Here is a 20064-nt window from a genome sequence, read left to right as displayed (position 1 = left end):
GCCATCATCGGCTTCCTCACGCCCCCTCCGGGGACGCCAGCCGCGCTCCACGTCCAGCGTCCCTCCTGCACCTCCGTCGCCCGGCACCGAGCCGTCGCGCGGCCTCCTCTCGCGTCCGCTCTAGCCGTCGAATCCACCTCCACATTCGAGAAACTTATCGGCAACTCAAAGCGCTGGAAAGTTCTATCGCGACTGAACGTATTTACAGTTCCCAGCACGGACACAGCTACTCCGGATGGGGATGGGGACGTCGAAGGTGAGCACGTGGTCACTACCGGGTTTGTTCTTTACGTTTTCAGAAACAAACAGAGGATTCGGGTTCTCGGATCTCGCTAGTTCATTTAAACGAGACTTTTTTTCAACCACACAGATTTTTATAAACAAAACAAAACAAAAAAAAAAACCCCGATACAATGTATTAAAACACATAATAACAAGAGTCTACATGTAAAAATATAACTTTTACATACACAATCTCAAAATAATGATACGTTTGCCATTTGTTGCATAAAATTTACAAATGTATTTTTCATTACTATATAACTGGCAAAACAGGAGAACAGATGGAACATTTAGACCGTTTGATGGATTTATGGCATTTATTCAGTGTCGATAGGTGGAAAATCTACTCGAACAGGGAGATTTTTTTTTTTTTTTTTTTTTTTTTTTTTATTTCAAATACATGCCAGGTTGGTGCGGCTGTAAAAAATAAGAAACTGGAATTAAGAGACAAAAGGATGCTGACGAATACTTAACTAGGAGCACTACCTGTTAACCGCACTGTACACCAAGCGTTGTCGAGATTCGCTACGGAAGCTGGTTCCGTTGTGCCCGGACTTCAGAGCTAATTATCTGATGAGCTGCTGTGCCGTAGGTTGAGCTATGTTCCTATTCAATAGGTTCAAAACTTCATTCGTACTGGCCAGAGAAATACTGGTACGACCACCCCTCCTGGAGAAAGTGCAACTTAATGCTTCGGGACTCGTAAGGCTTGTCGTAATGCTGCATGATGACCGCAACCGGCCGGTCGCAAAGGAAGGAGGAGGCAGCCAGTGGTCAACGCTTCAAGAATCCACTTCCGAACGAGAGAAGAACAACAGAAAAATAAAAAAGTCGACCGGAATCCGTCACGCTACTCGCGATCCCCAACCCCCCCCCCCAACCCTGACCATGTACTCAGCACCGCCTCGCTGCGCGCCGCTCGGGCGACGCGCGCGGGGAACGCTCGGACCGCTTCGCTAATCACAGCCACTTGGATCACGTCGTGTTCCCGATGATATAAACATTGGAAGGCACAGTGGTAACATTGTCGCATTCTAACCTTGTACCTCTGAAAATCCCAGGAAAAAAGAAAAAAAAAAAGAAAAAAAATAAAAACAAAGGGCCGAGCGGGGCGGCCCGGGGCTCGCTCCCGCGCCCGCGGCGCCGCACCCCAAGTCCTGTCTTCCCCCCGAGACCGAAGAAACAACTCTCTACGTTAGTTATGGATGAGAAGCAACGTCAGGGTCAGCGTTTCGTCCTGCACCACCCCTCCAGAGACAGAGTTGGCACTACAGGTTACAAGAACAAAAACAGGGGAGAGGGACAGAAACCAGACAAAAAAAACCCCCTTATTTACAGTAAAATCTTCTTTTTAAAAAAGTTAATCAGTACTATTTTTTTACAGGAGCAAAAAAGTCTGAAACCAATGAACAAAAGCTTACCATATTCACTAAATTTTTCATATATATTTATATATATATTTATATATATATATTTGTCATAGGTCTATAAGATCCATCTGTTCCTCCTACCCTAAGGAATGGCTAATGTCATCGCTTCAGTTTTCGTTAGGACGTTTGCTGGTTTTGTAAATATCTGGGCAGCAAAGCTTCCCTTTTCATATCCAGTAAGTATAAACACTAGCTGTCTAGCACACCAACAAAAACGCTCTTTTTTTTTTTTCGTTTTCTTCAGAAGTACACTTTTTCATTATTGCAAGTTTACAATTTTAAATTAAATATTTTTTTTTTCTTTTTTTTTCCTCAGACTTACAAATTCCTTATATTTTTTTTTTTTTTTTTTTTTTTTTTTTTTTCTTTTCCTCCAAAAGAAGTTTAGGCACAAATGCATTGTCCCACAGTGTGGAGAAGATTGCCATTCAGTCTCTCGGCTGCGCGCTGACAGCTCGTAACGTACTGCGTTCGACATTCTGCGTGATATGTTAGAGAGAGTCGTCCCTCAAGTTGCACTTTTTTGTTTGTGGTTGCTTTTTGTTTTTTTCCTCTCGGTTTTAATAATCGGGAATGCTGAAATCTCTTGCGTCTGTGATTCTTAACTACTCAGACTTGTCTTATATTACAAAAAAAGGGGTTAAGGAAGAAGTGTTTATGTGGGTTTAAGATAATACAGCTGTTAAGGAAGTGGTCTCTTGCTTAAATGAAGAAATGTGGCAACTTGGACCTGCGGAAGAAGTAAAAAATCCCATCAGTCCAGGAGACCCGCGCGTCCGTCGCCGCACCCTCCCGCAGCAGCCCGCCCGAAAACCGCCCTCCGAATCGGGGCGACCCGAAAATCCACTTCTCAGGGGTGGGTCTGCCCGGGATGGGGGCTGGATGGGGGCGCGGGGCAGGGGTCCCGGGGCACGGCGGCAAGGCAACTTCACAGAATCACAGAATGGTTGAGGTTGGCAGGGACCTCTGTGGGTCACCCAGCCCAACCCCCTGCCCAAGCAGGGTCACCCACAGCAGGCTGCACAGCACCGCGTCCAGGCGGGGCTGGAATATCTCCAGAGAAGGAGACTCCACAGCCTCCCTGGGCAGCCTGGGCCAGGGCTCTGTCACCCTTAGAGGGAAGAAGTTCTTCCTCATCTTCAGCTGGAGCTTCCTCTGCTTCAGTTTGTGCCCGTTGCCCCTTGTCCTGTCACTGGGCACCACTGGAAAGAGTCTGGCCCCATCCTCCTGACACCCACCCTTCAGATATTTAGAGGCATTTCTAAGGTCCCCTCTCAGCCTTCTCTTCTCCAGGCTGAACAAGCCCAGCTCCCTCAGCCTCTCCTCCTAGGAGAGATGCTCCAGTCCCCTCCTCATCCTCGTAGCCCTAAACTTGCCTTTTTTTACATCTGTCCCATGTGATTGGAGGCATCGCCCATCCCGGGGTGGGGTCCCGCCAGGGAAAGCGGAGGAGGATCTGAAGACACTTTCTCTTCTTCCCTTCTTTTCAGACACGCCGCTTTCGGGTTCAGGTTTCTTTCTGTTGGATGGAAGCAAAAGACAGTTTGAAAATTCACATTTTTATACCTGACTGGTCTGTTTGTTGCGTGGGCACTTCAGATAATTAATTGTTATTTTCCCAGCGGGCTGCAACGCCAGCGCTGCCAACGCCTCCGGCCTCGCGCTTCGCCGAGGAGCAGCCAAGCCCAACGTTGAGTTGGGATCACGCTGACGAGCGCAAAACACGCCGAGGACCGATGGCAGCATGGCCGGGGCCGGAGGAACGCAAGCACCCCAGGTGGCTCTGGGTGCAAGGGTAAGGTGCTGCCCCTTGCCCGGGCACCCCGTGCCCCCAGCCAGGCTCCCCCCCAACTCAGCAAGGAGCGCTTGGCAGGGCCAAACCCGCGGTGGGACGCGAGGAGACCCGGCGGAACGCTGACCTCTGACTTGCTGCTCTAAGCTGAGGATGACGGCCACAGCCTGGTGTAAGATCAGGAGCTTGGTCTGGGGCTTGTCGCTCTTCAGGTGGAGCTGCACCATCCGGCCCAGCTCCTTGAAAGCCTCGTTGATGTCGCGGACGCGCAGGCGCTCCCGAGCGTTGTTGGCCATCCTCCTCTCCTTTTCCCTCTCGGCCTTCTGCTCCGGTGTCAGGTCTTCGTCGTCGTTATTGCTGGGAGACAAAAGGAACACATCATTTTCTAATGATGTGGAAAAAAAAGCGGCGCAAAGATCTTCTTCAACAGCCTTTGGCCAAGCCCAGGGCTACAAGTCACCACCAGACACCTCCCGGGCGGTTCTTCTTTGCTGTTCCACCACGCCTGTGCATCGCTCAGCCCCCTTTAATTTTACACCGAGTAAAGCCCTGGTTTGTAACGAAGCTCTACATTCTGCAAGGCAGGACTTTGGGTATTTTAACTGCCTTCCACCCAGGTAAAATGATGATTTTAAATGGAAAACACACCCACCGGTGAGTCACCGGCACTGTGTCATTGGAATCGGTGATGCAAATGGAGTAATATATTTTCAGCAGGACTAACGTGGATTTAGACGTTTAACTAAATATCAGGAGTAACCTTTTAAAGCTGCAAGGCTGTTAAAAGCAAAAATGTTAGGCTACAAAAGCTCCAAACCCCACGTAAATAGGCATCAGCGACAGCGGATTTGCTGAATTAACCAGAACTGCGATCACCCCCCATCAGCACCAAGGCGCCTTCCTCTTCCCGCATCGTGAATGCACACGAGAGCCCCGCTTCTACACACGGCTACTTCAACACATTGGTTCAGAGAGAATCTCGAGCGTCGTTATCTTCTCTCCCGTCGTAAGAGACGTGAGAGTAATTAACGTCTCCAGCTCCGGCGAGCGCCGGCCTGAGAGGTCCGCGTCGGGGGCCGCTCGGACGCGACTCACCTCGGCGCGGCGGTAGCGCGGAGAACCGGGCGTGGAAGGGGACAAGGCGGCAGGACGCTGCCCGTCATCTTTGAACAAGCCCCCGCGCTGTGCCCGGCTTTCAGCGTCGGGGGGGTTTTGGCAGCGTCGCCTGGGACTCGGCCGCTGACGCCGAGCACCGGCAGCGCCCGGCTGCACGTCGGGTGCTGAGCTGCTGGCAAACGCCAGGGCCAGCAGGAAAGGCCGTCCCTCGCTCAGCTTCGCGTTTGCAGCACCCACAGACACGGCTCACCTTCAGCGCACAGGCACGAGCTCCCAGATGGTCAAATCCAGCTACGACTTCGCTACCACTCCCCCAAAATTTATAAAGCAGATGCCAAGCCAAGCCCTCTAAACCCTCTGCTCCAGCCTAGGGAGCCCTAGAGCTTTACAGCAATCGAGGACTGGGAATGAGAGATTTCTTTCTGAGATAAACCCACGGTTTGTCATTTCAGACGCAGGTGTGGTCACCTCGTGGGCACATTTTTTAAGAGATGAAAATCCCCAGTGTATTCCAATTTCCAAGCACAGCCGGAGAGGAGCAACAGCCTAAGGCGCACATTTTAGATTTCTTTACGGGTGGCAGAGAACTTGCTCAGCGTCCCATTTTGTGACTTGTTCCAATCTGAGGACGTCCCGGAGCACAGGTACCAGAAAGGTACTCGGCACTGCCAGAATGGCCACACCGTTCCGCTTCGGCTGTGCTTTTACCTGCCAGGAAAAAACCTCACAGTTTCCTCCTGTGCTGTTCACTTCATCGAAATCCAGTAAAGGAATTAAATGAAGCGACACTATTATATACTGTTACCTAGATCTTGACCTAGTAATTGATTTGATATCCTTCTTGTCATCCTCTAGTTTCTTGTCCTCCGCAGACTTTGTGTCCTGGAGGTTCTCGTCTCCCTCGTCGTCAGACTTGATTTCGGAGCTACCCGAGGAGACGCTCTGCCCTTGCAGTCCGGTCGGCATGCCTGCGAGAGAACACAGCGACGAGCTGTCAAGCAGCGCCTAACCCAGCGCCCGAAGGGTCCGCAGCCGCGTCCCCACGCAGGGTGACCCGCGGCGCAGCCCCGGGTCAGGGGTCCGGCTCCACTCCTCCACCCGCAGAGCAGGTGAGGGCTCGCTGCCCACGCACCGCGGGCTCAGCAGCACCGCAGCCGCAGGGACCGCGCAGCCGGCTCGTGCCCCCACCCCGAGCTCCTGCCGCCAGGAAGGGCTTGGGAAGAAAGGAAGAGCTTGGAGTCCCAGGGAAAAGTGGATTCCTGCACCTGAAGGAGTTCTGAGCTGCCTGGTAGCAGAGGACATCACCTGCGTTTTACAGAATGGGCAGAGGGCTTGTGATCTTGCCCAGACCCGCACGTCCAGCAGCCATGGAAGGGGGCATAGGACAGAATCACAGAATCACAGGATGGTCGGGGTTGGCAGGGCCCTCTGTGGGTCACCCAGCCCAACCCCCTGCCCAAGCAGGGTCACCCACAGCAGGCTGCACAGCACCGCGTCCAGGTGGGTCTTGAATATCTCCAGAGAAGGAGACTCCACAGCCTCCCTGGGCAGCCTGGGCCAGGGCTCCGTCACCCTCAGAGGGAAGAAGTTCTTCCTCGGGTTCAGCTGGAGCTTCCTCTGCTTCAGTTTGTGCCCATTGCCCCTTGTCCTGTCACTGGGCACCACTGGAAAGAGTCTGGCCCCATCCTCCTGACACCCACCCTGCAGATATTTAGAGGCATTTCGAAGGTCCCCTCTCAGCCTTCTCTTCTCCAGGCTGAACAAGCCCAGCTCCCTCAGCCTCTCCTCGTAGGAGAGATGCTCCAGTCCCCTCCTCATCCTCGTAGCCCTGCGGTGGACTCTCTCCAGTAGCTCCTCATCTTTCTTGAACTGGGGAGCCCAGCACTGGACACAGCACTGCAGATGGGGCCTCACTAGGGCAGAGTAGAGGGGCAGGAGAACCTCCCTTGACCTGCTGCCCACACTCCTCCTCATGCACCCCAGGATGCCATTGGCCTTCTTGGCAGCCAGGGCACGCTGCTGGCTCATGGTCAAACTGTCGTCCAGCAGAACACACAGCTGCTAGTCCTGTTCTTCAATCCCTACCTAACTTTCCCTTCGCCTCAAAAAGAAAAGTCTTTAATGTGTCCTTCTCTTAAAATAATCAAAATGCCTCGGCTGCAACCAATGGCCAGGACCTTGTGGAACATCGACAAACCCCGGCTGTGCTCGGGGGCCTGCCTCGCCGCAACCCCGCCGCGGGGTCTGCCCAACGTGGGACAGCGTGGCGTGTCTTGCGAGCCAAGGAGAGGCACCTGGGGCCTGGCAGAGCCGCGACCGCGGCGGAAAATCCGCAGGTCTGAGTCTCCCACCTCAGACTCGCAGCTTTTTCACGTGCGTGCTGCAGTGTTTTCTACGCTCTTTAATTTGCTGCTTAAAGCAGCCCTGGTATCAAAACTCACTGTGCAGAGGTAAGCTGGGAATGATCTGAAGGCTGGGAGAGCTGGGGCTGCTCAGCCTGGGGAAGAGAAGGCTGCGGGGAGACCTTGTGGTCTTTCACTACTTGAAAGGAGCTTGTATAAAAGCTGGAGAAGGGCATGTAGTGATAGGACAAGGGGTGAGGGCTTTCAACTCAAAGAGGGTGGATTTACATTAGATAGAAGGAAGAAATTCTTCACCATGAGGGTGGTGAAACACTGGCCCAGGCTGCCCAGAGAAGTTTCCCCCTCCCTGGCAGTGCTCAAGGCCAGGTTGGATGGAGCTCTGAGCACCATGGGCTGGTGGAAGATGTCCCTGCTCGTGGCAGGGGGTTGGCACCAGGTGGTCTGGAAGGTCCCTTCCAACACAGAGCGTTCCGCGATCCCGAGCCGCGGTCCCTGGAGCCGAATCGGCAGAGCGGTACTCACCCCTGTACGGGTCCTGGGGTGGGTTCAGGTCCGGGGAGGTGGCGGACTGGACGGGCAGCTGGGGGACCGGGACCTGGTTTGGCACGAGCGAGTGGCTCCCGCGGAGGCTGACGCCATCCTCACGATGCGCCCCGACCTGCCGGCGAGGAGAGAGGTGGCGGTGAGACGGCGCGGTGCCGGACAAGCCGGCCGAACCCCAAACCCTGGGGACCCCGGGAGAGGGAGCGGGGCGGCGAGCGGGGGGCACGGGGCCGTGTCTCGATAGAGGGCGTGGATGGCACCACGCACCGCACCGCCCGCCGCGCGACGAACGCGGCAGAGCGGCTCAGGCAGGTAAAACGTCAAACTGTCTCCCGGGGTGCCGCAGCCGAGCGCGCCGATTCCTCCCCATCTGTCTTCTATCATGTCCGCCAACGGATCTGACAATTATCTTCATGCCCATATGCTTAATTGCGGGCTTCGCAATTCCCCCACCGCCATCGGAAATCCTGCAGGAATTTCAATTTGGCATTCGACTTTCATTTCGGGGGATCAGCTTCGCAGGCCTGCCATTCCCCCCCCCCCATCCCCGTAACGCCAGCTACGCCTCTGACAGCGGCAGCGAGCGGCGTGGCCCCCGCTCCCCCCCCCCGACCGTAACGACGTGTCACCTGCCTGTCCAAAACCAGAGGGCCCGTCCAAACCAGCGCTCGCCGTATTTCATTAACCGCCGAGCCCCAAACCCGCAGGGGCCCCAGCCCTGCCAACGCCGCCGTGCCGGGTAACGCGCCGATAAAAGGTTTTATTAAACACTCCAGCAACGCCATCATCGGAGCCGACAGCGCGGCCGCCGCCGAGACGCGGCCGCTGCGCCGCTCCACGCCGCTCCCAGGCACGCTCCGCGCCGCGGGGCTGCTCCTTCGCTCATTAACGGAGATCGCCAAGCGGAGTTGAGAGTCTGAAGAGCAAAATTGTCAGCTTTTGCTTTGATATAAAAGCACCGGGAGCGGTGACGCCGGCTGGCTGCGCTCCCAGCAGACAGACAGACGGACGGACAGACAGCGGGGCCGCACGGGAAGCTCAGCGCTCCACCTCCTCAAGGTGCGGGCAGCCCCCGAGAGCTGTTAATCGCTCTTTATTCCCCCCAAAAGTAAGCGCTGGGGCAGATAAAAAGATGGAGGGATGTTTCTAATCAGGCTTCCAAGATAATACAGGGTAATTGTTAACAGCAAGCCGAGACCGCGGTGAGGGAGATAAAAGGGAATCCTGCCAAGGGGAACTCGAGCAAAGCTTCTACCACCAGACAAAACACAAATCACCGAAAGCAAGTGCGAAACTGCAGAGACAAAACCTCGCTCCTTGTGGAGATTTATGAAATTTTCAAAATGCGAGATCCTAAGAAAAGCCTGGAACCAGCATTATTTGGTGTTACCCAAGAATCAGTCGTCGCGGGGTGCTGAGCTCGGCAGTCCTAATTTCGGAAATCTCAGCGGAGAAAGCACGGTAAAACCTTGGTGACATCCTTCTGAGGAGAAGCATTGCTCCCCATGCCGGTGACACAGGTTGTCCCTCCCCAGCCCCAGCGGTCCCCAGCTCTGCTGGACACGACCCCGGGCAGACCGACCTCGCTCGGGAGCTGGACCCACCGCGAGCAGGGGTCTCACCCCGGCCACCTTCACAAGCCCCCCCAATCTCCATTTTTCTGCAACCCTATGAAAACCACGAAGTTTTGAGGTCGGTGAAGACAAAGAAACACAGGATACCACTTCTGGCTGGCAACCAACCACCCGCCGTGGAGCAGAGCCCCCACGAGCGGCTGGAAGCCATCAAGCTGTGACAGACGCCACGTCTCATCCCAGCTCCCTCCCTTCCCCCGCCGGCCTCCGCGGGCTCCGTTCACGGCCTGTGCGGACAGACGGACGGACCCAGAGGCAGCCCGCAGCCCACCTCCTCCCCTGGACCACCGCCACGATGGGACTACAGGAGATGCCTCCGGTGGGGTGGGCCGGCTTGAAGAGGGACAACCTGGCTACCTTGATTACTTGGCTTGACTTCTTGAAGCCAACCTCTCGTTTTACCGTGTCAAGAAGCAGACAAGGTAATGATCAAAAGCTGATGGTTTGGAGGATTTTTACCATGTCAGGAAGCAGACAGGGCAACGATCAAAAGCTGATGGTTTGGAGGATCTTTACACTGAAGTGTTGAATTCAGATGCAAAGAAAAGGTGCCACAAAGTCCACCACCGCTTTACCACGGACATTCTGATACGAAGTTTTATTTATGTTTTTAATATTGGCTCCAAAAAATAAAAAAGATTTCCTCGCATTCCCTCTCCTCCAGGTTCTCAAGAGATCTGGAAGGTAACCACCTATGTCACGTCTCACAACCGAACGACAAAAACTGCCGGTTCTTCTCTTCTCCTTCACATCCCACGCTGTGATCAGTCTTGCTTGTTGAGACTTGCAGCTTTTTTCCCTGCCAACTGGCCAATTCCAGCCTTGCTCAGTGAGCAAGCCCAACCCTACACGACAGAAAGACCACTTCCTATCCACCGGGATCGATTTGGAGCCCACCCTCCCCTCTCTCCGGGTGGGAGGCAGGCGTCCCGAGCCGCGAGCCCCGGCGAGGGGCTGCTCCCAAGGCCCACGCCTCCTAACTCCACGGCTACTCAAACCCCCGCCTCGCGACGGCCTCCCCACGGCGTGTGTTCCTGGGTAACTTCTTCCTCCAGTTTCAGTCGCTTGCAAGAAGATTCAGGCAGCCCCATCACTTCGTTCTCCGCACACGGTCTATCTTCTGAGACACGGAGAGACTTCAACTCCAGCTCTACCAGGCTACAAACACCTTTGTGTGTGTGTGTACGTGCACACACGTCTCTATAATCGAAGATCACCAGGTAGTCTCCCAAGCAGAGGACTACAGGCGTTGGGTTCTGGAAGCGCTGTGGTTTCCACCACCCCACCATTGTTCTCCCCGCTCGTGGGATGCTCTGTCCTACGTGGGCACCCAAAAAACCACTTCTCCAGCAAACTTCAGCCCTCAGATCATAGAATCATAGCTTGGCAAAGACTTCTAAGATCATCGAGTCCAACCATCCACCCAACCATCCACCCAACACCACCATTCCTACTAAACCATGTCCTGAAGGGCCACATCTACACGTGTTTTGAACCCCTCCAAGGATGGGGACTCCACCACCTCCCTGGGCAGCCTGCTCCAATGCCCATCCACTCTTTCAGAGAAGACATTTTTCCTAATATCTAATCTAAACCTCCCCTGACGCAACTTGAGGCCGTTGCCTCTTGTCCTATCGCTGGTTACCTGGGAAAAGAGACCACCAAGATGTCCCTTGAAACAGGCTGGCTGTCTCCTTTCCTCCTCTAAACGCCACCAGCCGCGGTCACCAGGAGCCCAGGACCTCCAGGAGCACCACCACCCTGCCGCAGACGGCTGAGACCCCCCATTTTCCAGGGCTGCGGCTCGCTGAGCTCACACCCGGCCCACACGGGGTGCTGGGGACCGAAGGCGGTGACGCCCGCGAGCTCGGGGCGCGGGAGCTCCCGGCACCGCCGCGGACGCCGAGGATGCTGCGCTTTCCGCTTCCCGCTCCGCGGCAGCCAGCGGGGCCGCCCGTTTGGCTGTTGTACAAACAACGGCTCTGCCCTGAGGCGGAGCGAAGATAGGGATCGCTCCCCCCAGCCCGGGAGTGTAGATTATAAATAATACTTTATCTTTACAGAATCAAACTCACTTTGAAGTTCTATTAATATTTTATTTATTTCCATCTCTTTAAACAGCCCCTTACTGCAGCACTCCGGGGACTGGAGTGGAAAAAAACCAAACCAACAAAGAACAAACCCTAACATGAGCACGGGAGGAACGAGCGGGCTCTGCTGCTGATGGGCAAATCTCTGCCCCTGCCCCCCTGCAAGCACCATCCCAGGCACACCCAGTACCCAAGCCTACACAGAATCACAGAATGGTCAGGGTTGGCAGGGCCCTCTGTGGGTCACCCAGCCCAACCCCCTGCCCAAGCAGGGTCACCCAGAGCAGGCTGCACAGCACCGCGTCCAGGCGGGGCTGGAATATCTCCAGAGAAGGAGACTCCACAGCCTCCCTGGGCAGCCTGGGCCAGGGCTCCGTCACCCTCAGAGGGAAGAAGTTCTTCCTCATGTTCAGATGGAGCTTCCTCGGCTTCAGTTTGTGCCCGTTGCCCCTTGTCCTGTCGCTGGGCACCACTGGAAAGAGTCTGGCCCCGTCCTCCTGACACCCACCCTGCAGATATTTAGAGGCATTTCTAAGGTCCCCTCTCAGCCTTCTCTTCTCCAGGCTGAACAAGCCCAGCTCCCTCAGCCTCTCCTCGTAGGGGAGATGTTCCAGTCCCTCACCATCCTCGTAGCCCTCCGCTGGACTCTCTCCAGTAGCTCCTCATCTGTCTTGAACTGGGGAGCCCAGCACTGGACACAGCACTGCAGATGGGACCTCACTAGGGCAGAGCAGAGGGGCAGGAGAACTTCCCTCGCCCTGCTGCCCACACTCCTCCTAATGCACCCCAGGATCCCATTGGCCTTCTTGGCAGCCAGGGCACACTGCTGGCTCATGGTCACCCTGTCGTCCCCCAGCACTCCCAGTCCCTCTCCACAGAGCTGCTCTCCAGCAGGTCAGCCCCAGCCTGTCCTGGTGCCTGGGGTTGTTCCTCCCCAGGTGCAGGACCCTGCCCTTGCCCTTGTTGAACCTCATCAGGTTCCTCTCTGCCCAGCTCTCCAGCCTGTCCAGGTCTTGCTGGATGGCAGCACAGCCTGCTGGTGTATCCACCACTCCTCCCAGTTTGGTGTCATCAGCAAACTTGCTGAGGGTACATTCTAACTCTTCATCCAGGTCATTGATGAAGAAGTTAAACAAGGCTGGGCCCAGTACTGACCCCTGAGGGACACCACTAGTTACAGGCCTCCAACCAGACTCAGCACCGCTGATGACAACCCTCTGAGTTCGGCCATTCAGCCAGTTCTCAGTCCACCTCATCCATCCTCAATCCACCTACGAGCGAAGTACAGTCCGCTCGAGATCATTCAGCCAAAGGGAAAAACCACCAGAAGCCCCAAATCCTGGGCTTTTTTTGGACTATTAAGGTTCAAAAGGCTTCTGGAAGATAAACAAATAGCAGTACAGAGAAGGGTGTTCCAGAGGCAGGGATAAAAACCAGAGTAAGGACCAAAATCGTTCCGTGGCCCCTGCAGTGCAGGTCTCTGGAGGGACACAGGTACCAGGCAGATGGGCACGGCACGGAAACCCGGGCAGACGCTGCCTCAGCTCACACCTAAATTCGTTTTCTACGGCATTTTAACAACTCCAACAGCTCCAAGAAGGCCAACCCTTGTCTGCTCTCACCTTTGCATTTTCATTTTTGTATACGCTAACAGGTATTCAGCAGAAACGTCAGGTTTTTCCGGTTACGCTACTCTGTGCGTATTCCAGATTATCGGCACGATCGAGGCCTTCATCAAGAACGGGACGCTGTTTAAAAACACCACGAGGAAATTATTTCTGGAATACTCAGCATTTCACGACGGAGATGTACACCTGGAGTGAACGCAGATAAAGAACGCGATGCGGGGACGCTGGAAACGAATCCACCATTTCACCTTTGTTTCAAAATTGTGGTTTTCCTTCTTTTTTAGCAAGGAACTGTTCTGTTGAGATGCCTGTTCTGTCACTGGTGAGGAGTACGGCAGCGAATCGGGCAGCTACCCCGTCCCCAGGCGCGGATGCCCAGGGCAGCGGAGGGGCCGGACGGGGCAGGACTGGGTGACCCACAGAGGTCCCTTCCAACCCCGACCATTCTGTGATTCTGTGATTCTCCCTTCGGCACAGAGCACTGATGGATTCTTCTGTAGAAGGACATGGGGGGGTCACCCGCCACGAGCCACACAGCAGAGATGCTCAGTGTTCAATGAACACGAAGAGAAAACGAGTCCACCTGGTGACCAGGCACCCACCGACACGGAAAGCTGCTGTGGTGCCTCTGCCTCGCACCCTCCCCACGAAACCCCAACTGCACCTGACAGCCCGCAGCGCGGCATCGCGTCTTGAATCACAGAATCACAGCATGGTTGGGGTTGGAGGGGACCTCTGTGGGTCCCCCAGCCCAACCCCCTGCCCAAGCAGGGTCACCCACAGCAGGCTGCACAGCACCGCGTCCAGGTGGGGCTGGAATATCTCCAGAGAAGGAGACTCCACAGCCTCCCTGGGCAGCCTGGGCCAGGGCTCCGGCACCCTCAGAGGGAAGAAGTTCTTCCTCGGGTTCAGCTGGAGCTTCCTCTGCTTCAGTTTGTGCCCGCTGCCCCTTGTCCTGTTGCTGGGCACCACTGGAAAGAGTCTGGCCCCGTCCTCCTGACACCCACCCTGCAGATATTTCGAGGCATTTCGAAGGTCCCCTCTCAGCCTTCTCTTCTCCAGGCTGAACAAGCCCAGCTCCCTCAGCCTCTCCTCCTAGGAGAGATGCTCCAGTCCCCTCACCATCCTCGTAGCCCTGCGGTGGACTCTCTCCAGCAGCTCCTCATCTTTCTTGAACTGGGGAGCCCAGAACTGGACACAGGACTCCAGATGGGGCGTCACTAGGGTAGAGTAGAGGGGGAGGAGAACCTCCCTCGACCTGCTGGCCACACTTTTCTTGATGCACCCCAGGATCCCATTGGCCTTCTTGGCACCCAGGGCACACTGCTGGCTCATGGTCAACCTGTCACCCACGAGGACACCCAGGTCCCTCTCCACAGAGCTGCTCTCCAGCAGGTCCGCCCCAGCCTGTACTGGTGCCTGGGGTTGTTCCTCCCCAGGTGCAGGACCCTGCCCTTGCCCTTGTTGAACCTCATCAGGTTCCTCTCAGCCCAACTCTCCAGCCTCCCAGCTTTCTCTCTCCATGTCACGTACATGACGATGGAAACTTCACCCCGCAGAGCAGGAAAGCCCCCACCCGACCCAGCAGCGCATCCGAAGCAGCGGTGAGCAACCACCATACGAACGCTTCTTTTATTGCTCACAGCTGAGCATGTGAAGTCGGGGCACGGCAAGGAGCAGACCCAAGCTGTAAAAAACGGGGCAAGCTTTCCTCTGCGGTTACGAGCGTTGCACCCCGTTCGTTCCGGTTAACCCCCCTCGTGCCGAGAGCCGGCCCTCACGCCCACGAGTCACTTTGCAAACACGCAGGAGAATCGTTCACCGCCAGCTGGGAGCAGAGCTTCGGGCTGCGCTTGGCCAGGGGCTCTTCCCACCTTGCCCGCATCGCCAACGAACGCGACGAGCAGCGTGCTCTGCCCTTTTACAAGCGATGACCTTGTGCTCCCCAATTAGATAAATAAAAACACGCGGCACGAAAGGCGTAAGGCGATGCATGTTAACATGTGTTCAATGTTGTCAGAGTTTAGAAGTCTGACAGAAAGCAGATTTGTGCAAAGCCCTGACAAAGCTCTCTATTAAAAAGGGAACGGCGCAGGGCACTCCGACACAAACGGTCTCTCACTGTACGTGCGTATTATTGGTCCAAATTATTCACTCTTATTTAACTGTGCCGAAGTCTTTCATCTCCATGCTATACAATAATAGTTTCCATATGACCGGTGGCTCAGCTATAAATAAGATCAAAAGCATAAGAAAGGATTTAATAAAAAAAAAACAACAAAAAAAGAAGACATTAAGAGTGGCATTAAAGCAGGAAAAAAGCAAAGTTCACGGTTTTTTTTCTACAGAAAAAAAGCAGCGCCGAGCACTACGCAGCTCGCCAAATACCTTCCGCAAGGGCTGCTTGGGAGCCAGTTGTATGCAAAAGCCATTTAAACGGGGCTGGAAGTTGGGCTTTGCCGCTGAAAGGAAGGGGAAGGAAACGATGGAGGGAACAAAGCGCCAGCGCCACGTCCCCAGGCGAGGCCAGGACACCGGGCCACGGCAGCACGGGCGGCCGGGGGGTCCCCCCAGCTCGGCGGGGGGAGGTCTGGCTTTGGTTCTGGGTGGGAAAAGCCGACTTCCAGCCCGTCGATGCCGTCGGCTGAGCTGCGCTGCCCGGTGCCTGCCCGGCCGCTCGCCCTTCCAGACCGACCCGGGCGCCGGGACCCCAGCACCGCTCGCCCCTAACTCATCCCCAGCTCCCACGCTTCATCGGCTCCGCTTCCCCACCGCCGGAGATAAGCGCAGCGGTGTGAGGGCAACGGACCGGTTGCGACGCGTTACGGCGAGCACGGGGTTGGCACGGCCGTCGGAGCGAAGTCGCGGAAATAATCCCTGCGATTTCTCTCCAACAGAGACGGTGATTCACTTAAGTATTGGCTAAATCCGGAGATATAAAGGGTCCTAAAGCACAGGATTAAGGATATTAACTCTTCTTCGCTGAACGGCCGGGGAGGGAGGGGAGGAAACCACGCTGCGAGCAAGCCCGCGTGCCCCGGACGCTTTATTTCGATACCCAGTTCCAGGGTCCTGTCCAGAGCATCAGGTGGGCGACCCCTGCCCCGGGACCCGCACCCCGGGACCCGCACCCGCGAGCGAACCCGGCGGGGTCTGCGCCAAGCGCCTAACGAGCTGCCCGGGAATGAACGGAGCCGCTGTGCGAGGACAGCGCTCGCCAGAAAAGGCGTCAGCGGTTTCTCTGCTGGTCAAAATGAAGTTTATAGCTCGAAAATCACTTAAAAATGTGATAAAGGCTGTGACTGCGCGGCGCTAGGAACGTCAAGCAATTAGGCAGAGAACGGTGCTTGTATAAAAACCCTACACTGGTGCCTGTTACGTCAGACTTCGTTCCAGTAAGGTCATTCTGCCCAGTTTTGTTTTTTTTAATTTATATTATACCTGCTAACTAAAATACACAGTCAGGCAAAGCAAACCACAGACACGGCAGCTACGACTGTGCTACAAAGCCAGCAGAGAAAAAGACGGCGAGACAAAACAGCAAAAGCCAAACTTTGCCTTTTAAATCACGCCAAGTCGCTCGACTCTTTTTGTTTATGTACCAGTGACATAACCGAATTACTTCACGAGCTGCTGCTTTAATTCCTAGGGGTGGAAAATTCCGTCAGTAAGTTTAATGTGGATGTAAAAAAAAAAAAAAACCAACCCACACGAACGGGCTCCCTTCCCGTGGGCCCTCGTGCGAAGCGTGCCGGCTGGCCGACGGGGTGCCGAGCCCCGTCTTGAGAAGAACGTCTCCCAGTTTCTGGCTTACAGTGATTTCCATCGATACCTTCGTGCACCGCTGCAGAAGACACACGTGTCTTCTACGAGTCCCGCGCAGAAGTTCGCATTCTGCTGTTTTCTGCGACTCAATCTGAAACGTTACGATCAAATCCCCGCAATCCACAGAACCTCTGAAACAACAGGAGCTGCGGAAAGCCAGGAAATTCACCGCTCGAGCTGGAAACACACGCTTAGCTCACGCCCCTGAGAGATGGAGATGGCCACGTTCAACCAGCCCAAACTCCAACTTCTTGACCTGTGACTTCTAAAACTTCGGCCTCGAAGCCCCTGACGGAGGGAGAACGGCCACGGGCAGCCTGACAGCGAGCCCCACGCCGTCCCCGTCCCCACGCCGCTCCGGCCCCTTCCCCGGGGCTCCTCTGCGGCTGGCTGGGGCGGCTCCGTGCCGGCTTCACGCGTCCGGCACCGGGAGGCTGCCTCCATTTTCATTACCCCACAAATCCTCCTGTATGGCCTTGATTTCGACGTCACCGATAGCCCCAAAGGGACGCCTCGAGCACACGTGTGTCCGCGGAGCCCGGGTTTGACGGGACGGGAAACCCAAACCTCCCCATCCCCTGCTCGGTCACCCCCCTTCCCCGACCCCCAAATACGCCAGAGCTCCTGCACCCTGGCTCTGTGGCTGGGGACACGCCGGGGCAAAGCAGCAGGCAGCCCCTCCGGGCTCCCAGTGCCAAACCAGTTTGCTGCTAAACTGGTACCGAATGCGCTGCGCCTGCGAACGGTGCGAATTAACGCGCGCCCGCTTGCTCACGGCACGGGGGGAAATTAGAAACAGGGACACCACCGACTTCCAGGGGCCTGCTAAAAATCAGTGAACGCTCAAACGCTCCCCTTACTGGGCCACTAATAAAAAAACAGCGAGGGGATGTAAAACCCGAAAGCCCTTTTCGGGCAGCCTGCAGCAGAGCCCCGCTGGCAGCCGCACGGCTGGGAGCCCGGCCCCGTCACCCGCACCCCAGCACTTGCTGCCCGCTCCCCGCAGCATCCGACCCGGCCCGGCCCTGGTTTTGTCTGGGGAGGGAAGGTGCACGTCTGCTGCGCCAGGGAGAGCGTGGGCAGGGAGGGCAGGGAATGTAGGCAGGGAGTGTGGGCAGGGAACACGGGCAGGGAATGCAGGCAGGGAGCACAGGCAGGGCAGGGAACATGGGCAGGGAGCGCGGGCAGAGCAGGGAGCATGGGCAGGGAATGCAGGCAGGGAGCACGGGCAGGGAGTGCGGGCAGAGCAGGGAGCGTGGGCAGGGAATGAAGGCAGGGAACACGGGCAGGGAGCGCGGGCATAGCAGGGAGCATGGGCAAGGGAATGCAGGCAGGGAGCACAGGCAGGGCAGGGAACATGGGCAGGGAGCGCGGGCAGAGCAGGGAACATGGGCAGGGAATGCAGGCAGGGAACACAGGCAGGGAATGCAGGCAGGGCAGGGAACGCACGCAAAGAGCGCGGGCAGGGAGTGCGGGCAGGGCAGGGAGTGCAAGCAGGGAGTGCAAGCAGGGCAGGGAGTGCAGGCAGGGAGTGTGGGCAGGGAGTGCGGGCAGGGCAGCGAATGGAGGCAGGGAGTGCGGGCAGGGAACGTGGGTAGGGCAGGGAGCATGGGCAGGGAGTGCGGGCAGGGAACACAGGCAGGGAGTGCGGGCAGGGAGCGCGGGCAGGGAACGCAGGCAGGGAACGCAGTCAGGGAGCACGGGCAGGGAACGCAGTCGGGGAACGCAGGCAGGGAACACAGGCAGGGAACGCAGGCAGGGAGCACAGGCAGGGAGCGCGGGCAGGGAGCATGGGCAGGGCAGGGCACGCAGGCAGGGAACATGGGCAGGGAGCGCGGGCAGGGCGCGGAGGTGCACGGTGGGCACGGCCGCTTCCCCCAGCGCTCTCGACAAGCTTCCGGCCCGCACCTCCCACTGCTACTTTATTTACTGCAGCTGGCCAGCCTTTTATAGCCTGTTTCATGTATTAAAATTCAAATGTGGAAAACATTACCAGTATCCTCCTTGATTTTTTATTATTTTTTTTTTTTTTTTAAATTTCCCCCCCCTTCAACTTCCTTTTCAGCGTGGAATGCATCAGCCGGTCAAAGGCCAACTTCAGCCTGACTCCACTCCCAAACTATTTCCTTTGTTCTCCTCTTTCCACTTCCAAATTCATCCCAGTTTTCCGACAGGAATCCTCAGGCCCGACGCCTTCGCCCAAGCGACGCTTTCAGACAGTGAGTAACGCCGCCCGGGCGCTGCCTGCCGCGGGCGAACGTCCCCGGCTCGCTCGCAGCTCTGGGAGGTCCCATCCTCCCACCACGCATCCCTCCGGCAGCGTCCGGACGGACCCCACCGCCCCGCACCGCTCCCGCAAAACCCAGCGCCTCCGCGTTCCGAAAACCCCAAAGGATTCCCCCCCCCCCCCCCCCCCCCGACGCGTTTCGCTCTCGCATCTTCACCGCTTTTTTTGGGTTATTTTTTTTAAATCTAACTTCGCCTCCGTCTGGGATTGAAGCGAGGAGGACGTGTTTCTGGAACCAGCCGTCTCGGAAGCGATGCCCCGGGTGCACGCTGCGTCCGTTTCACGGACGCCAAGCGAACCAAGCTCCAGAAATTAAGCTCTTTCCTCTCGATCGAGAGCAGACACGCAGGAACAGTCGCAAGTCACAGCTCTGGCTTTTAACAAAGCCAGATTTCTTCATTAGAAGCCGTATTGTTTAAACACTGGAGGAAAAAATAGCTTTGCACAAACTCAAATCTTAGATTCTATGTATCCCAAGTGTATTTAACATATTACCTGAGGCCAAGCTGAATTACAATCTCGAATTTCCTTTGGTGAATTCTCAGCAACTGCCACCGAGAGCAAAACAACGTCTGCTTCATGCTAATTTTATTGGGGAAGGGGTGAGGAGATGGATTTAACCGAGCTGCTGAAAAAGCATCTTTTTACCTCTCGGAGCCTTTCACCAGCCCATTTTCGGTTAACACTTCACATTTTTTTGGGGGAATCTGCGCACGGCGCAGGCTCCGTCGCGGCTTTTAACGGTATTTTCCCCCCGACGGAGTCGCTTTCAGCAACGCTGCATTTAACGAGGAGCAGAGCCTGTCACCGAGCCGCCCCAATAAAAGCCATCGACAAAACCTCCTTTATTTTCCTTTCTCAGGTGCTTAATTTCAACACCTGACCTTGCATTTTAATAACGTGACGCAACACAAAACCACGGGCAAATATTTAGCTTAGGGCATCGTACGCGGGCACGTCTGAAGGTTGGAGAATGCTTTGGTCTGGGTAAGGACACCTGAAAAGCAAACTTTTTCTGGCCGGGGGGAAGCAGGAGGCAGCTGGGATATTTTAATTGCAGTACGAGACGGCGGA

At 55.9% G+C, this 20064-nt stretch overlaps 1 protein-coding gene across 19 annotated transcripts in view; it reads right to left on the bottom strand.

The window, feature by feature from the left end:
• Positions 1-642: 642 nt before the first annotated feature.
• LOC104339067 (transcription factor 4) overlaps positions 643-20064 on the bottom strand; it is a 250864-nt gene continuing 231442 nt past the window's right edge. For 14 of the 19 annotated variants that reach the window (XM_075446799.1, XM_075446794.1, XM_075446795.1 and 11 more), the window contains 5 exons: positions 7506-7641; positions 5426-5588; positions 3632-3861; positions 3089-3231; positions 643-2442 (listed from right to left, as the gene is read on the bottom strand). In XM_075446799.1, coding sequence (XP_075302914.1) covers positions 3095-3231; positions 3632-3861; positions 5426-5588; positions 7506-7641 — 666 coding nt within the window. In that variant the 3' untranslated portion in view covers positions 643-2442; positions 3089-3094. The remainder of the gene's footprint in view (positions 2443-3088; positions 3232-3631; positions 3862-5425; positions 5589-7505; positions 7642-20064) is intronic. The other 5 variants (XM_075446796.1, XM_075446797.1, XM_075446811.1 and 2 more) reach the window with 1 other exon arrangement.

The sequence above is a fragment of the Opisthocomus hoazin genome, chromosome W, assembly GCF_030867145.1.
Source record: "Opisthocomus hoazin isolate bOpiHoa1 chromosome W, bOpiHoa1.hap1, whole genome shotgun sequence".
NCBI lineage: Eukaryota > Metazoa > Chordata > Aves > Opisthocomiformes > Opisthocomidae > Opisthocomus > Opisthocomus hoazin.
This window is presented reverse-complemented; position numbering and strand designations above follow the sequence as displayed.